Source organism: Mus caroli, chromosome 1 (assembly GCF_900094665.2).
Source record: "Mus caroli chromosome 1, CAROLI_EIJ_v1.1, whole genome shotgun sequence".
NCBI classification, from domain to species: domain Eukaryota; kingdom Metazoa; phylum Chordata; class Mammalia; order Rodentia; family Muridae; genus Mus; species Mus caroli.
Window position 1 is genome coordinate 120,065,130 of NC_034570.1, and position 1,835 is coordinate 120,066,964.

Genomic DNA, 1,835 nt, shown 5'->3' on the forward strand with positions numbered 1-1,835 from the left:
TTTTTTTTTTCTTTGAGATGGTGTCTCACTTGGTAGCACTAGTTGTCTGGAACTCATGATGATTCTCCTGCCTCAGTCTCCTGAGTGCTGGGTTACAAGCATGAGCCTCCACATGACTTACTGACACAGACTTAAAGGTGATGTCATTTGGATACATAATCATTGGATTATTTTGCAATTCATTTGCTTATTCCCTGTAACTTGTCTGTGTATGAATGGCATATTCGTACCAGAAGTGGGATAACATGTTACTTTTTCACTTGAGGCATGGTCTGTAAACTGGGAGTAGCAGCAGTTATCTGGGTGTTTGTCAGAGCCAGTTCAGTTTTTACCTAAGGATGCATCAGAACCTGCATTTTACCAAGATCCCCATCAGCATTTCATGAGTGCTATTGATTCTTCTATGAACATGGCACCCAGCATAAGAATATATATGCGGAGCCGGAGAGATAGCTCAGTGGTTACGAACACTGACTGTTCTTCCAAAGGTCCTGAGTTCATATCCCAGCAACCACATGGTGGCTCACAATCATCCGTAATGATATTTGATGCCCCCATCTGGGGTGTCTGAAGACAGCTACAGTGTACTTACATATAATAAATAAATCTTAAAATATATATATATATATATATATATATATATATATATATATAATACATGTCTGGCAAATAACAGCTTAATAATTTCAGAAAATTAAACAATTAATTTTCGTCCCAATTTCTCTATTAGCAAAAGCGTAAGCTTTGTTCAACTATCAAAAACCTTATAGTGTATGGCTGTGCATTGTGTTCTAGCCCACAAAGGCTAGAAGCAGGCATCAAATCCCCTGTAACTGGAATCCTAGTTGGTTGTTGGCTATGGCTCAGCAGTTCAGAGCGCTGGCTTCTCTTCCAGAGGACCTAGGTTTGATTCCCAGCATTTGCACAAGAATTAAGATTCATTAAGATTCATCTGCCTCTGAGTCCTAGAATTAAAGGTATAAATCACCAAGCATGCATTGCTGGTTCTCAAAGCATCAACTTTGAGGTATTGTCATTGACACACATGCGCATGTTTTCATTTCTATCTTGAAGTTCAGTTCAAATTTTTTTTCCTTTTGTTTTTTGTGGAACTGAATGGAGAGTCCTGCACATACTAACAAATGTTCTACCACTGAGCCAGCCACATCCCCTGCTCTTAAATTCTAGTGTTTGTATAGTCACTATATAAAAGGATTTAAGCTTTCAAAATATCTAAACTCATAACTACTTTAAAATTAATGGACTTAATATAATTGTTTAACTCAACATAGTCATACAATTAATAAACATATAAATGATAATATCTTACCTGGTCCAATGCAGAAAACCTTCTCAAAATCAGCACAAATGCACATCTGCTTATACAATTGTGGAGACTGAGCAAGGTAGGCATTATTTTTAAAATAGGACACAGTAAAAACATTGGCTCCTCCTTCACTGGCAGCTGAAATACAAATATTTGCATTATCATAATCAATTGTATATTAAGTCATGTAAATTCTTTTTTTTTTAAAAAAGATTTATTTTATGTATATGAGTACACTGTCACTGTTCTCAGACACACCAGAAAGAGGACATCAGATCCCATTACAGATGGCTGTGAGCTACCAAGTAGTTGCTGGGAATAGAACTCAGGACCTCAGGTGCTCTTAACCGAAGAGCCATCTTTCCAGCTCGTAAATTCTTAATTAAAAGAAAAAGTAGAGCCAGGCATGGTGGCGCACACCTTTATTCCCAGCACTCGGGAGGCAGAGGCAGGCAGATTTCTGAGTTCGAGGCCAGCCTGGTCTACAACGTGAGCTCCGGGACAGCCA

At 38.2% G+C, this 1,835-nt stretch overlaps 1 protein-coding gene across 1 annotated transcript in view; it reads right to left on the reverse strand.

Moving 5' to 3' along the window:
* Nucleotides 1-1,835, reverse strand: part of Dars (aspartyl-tRNA synthetase) — a 52,620-nt gene that overhangs the window by 10,452 nt on the left and 40,333 nt on the right. Inside the window, exon 9 of the mRNA XM_029475548.1 lies at nt 1,299-1,465. Within this exon, the coding sequence (XP_029331408.1) occupies nt 1,299-1,465 (167 nt within the window). The remainder of the gene's footprint in view (nt 1-1,298; nt 1,466-1,835) is intronic.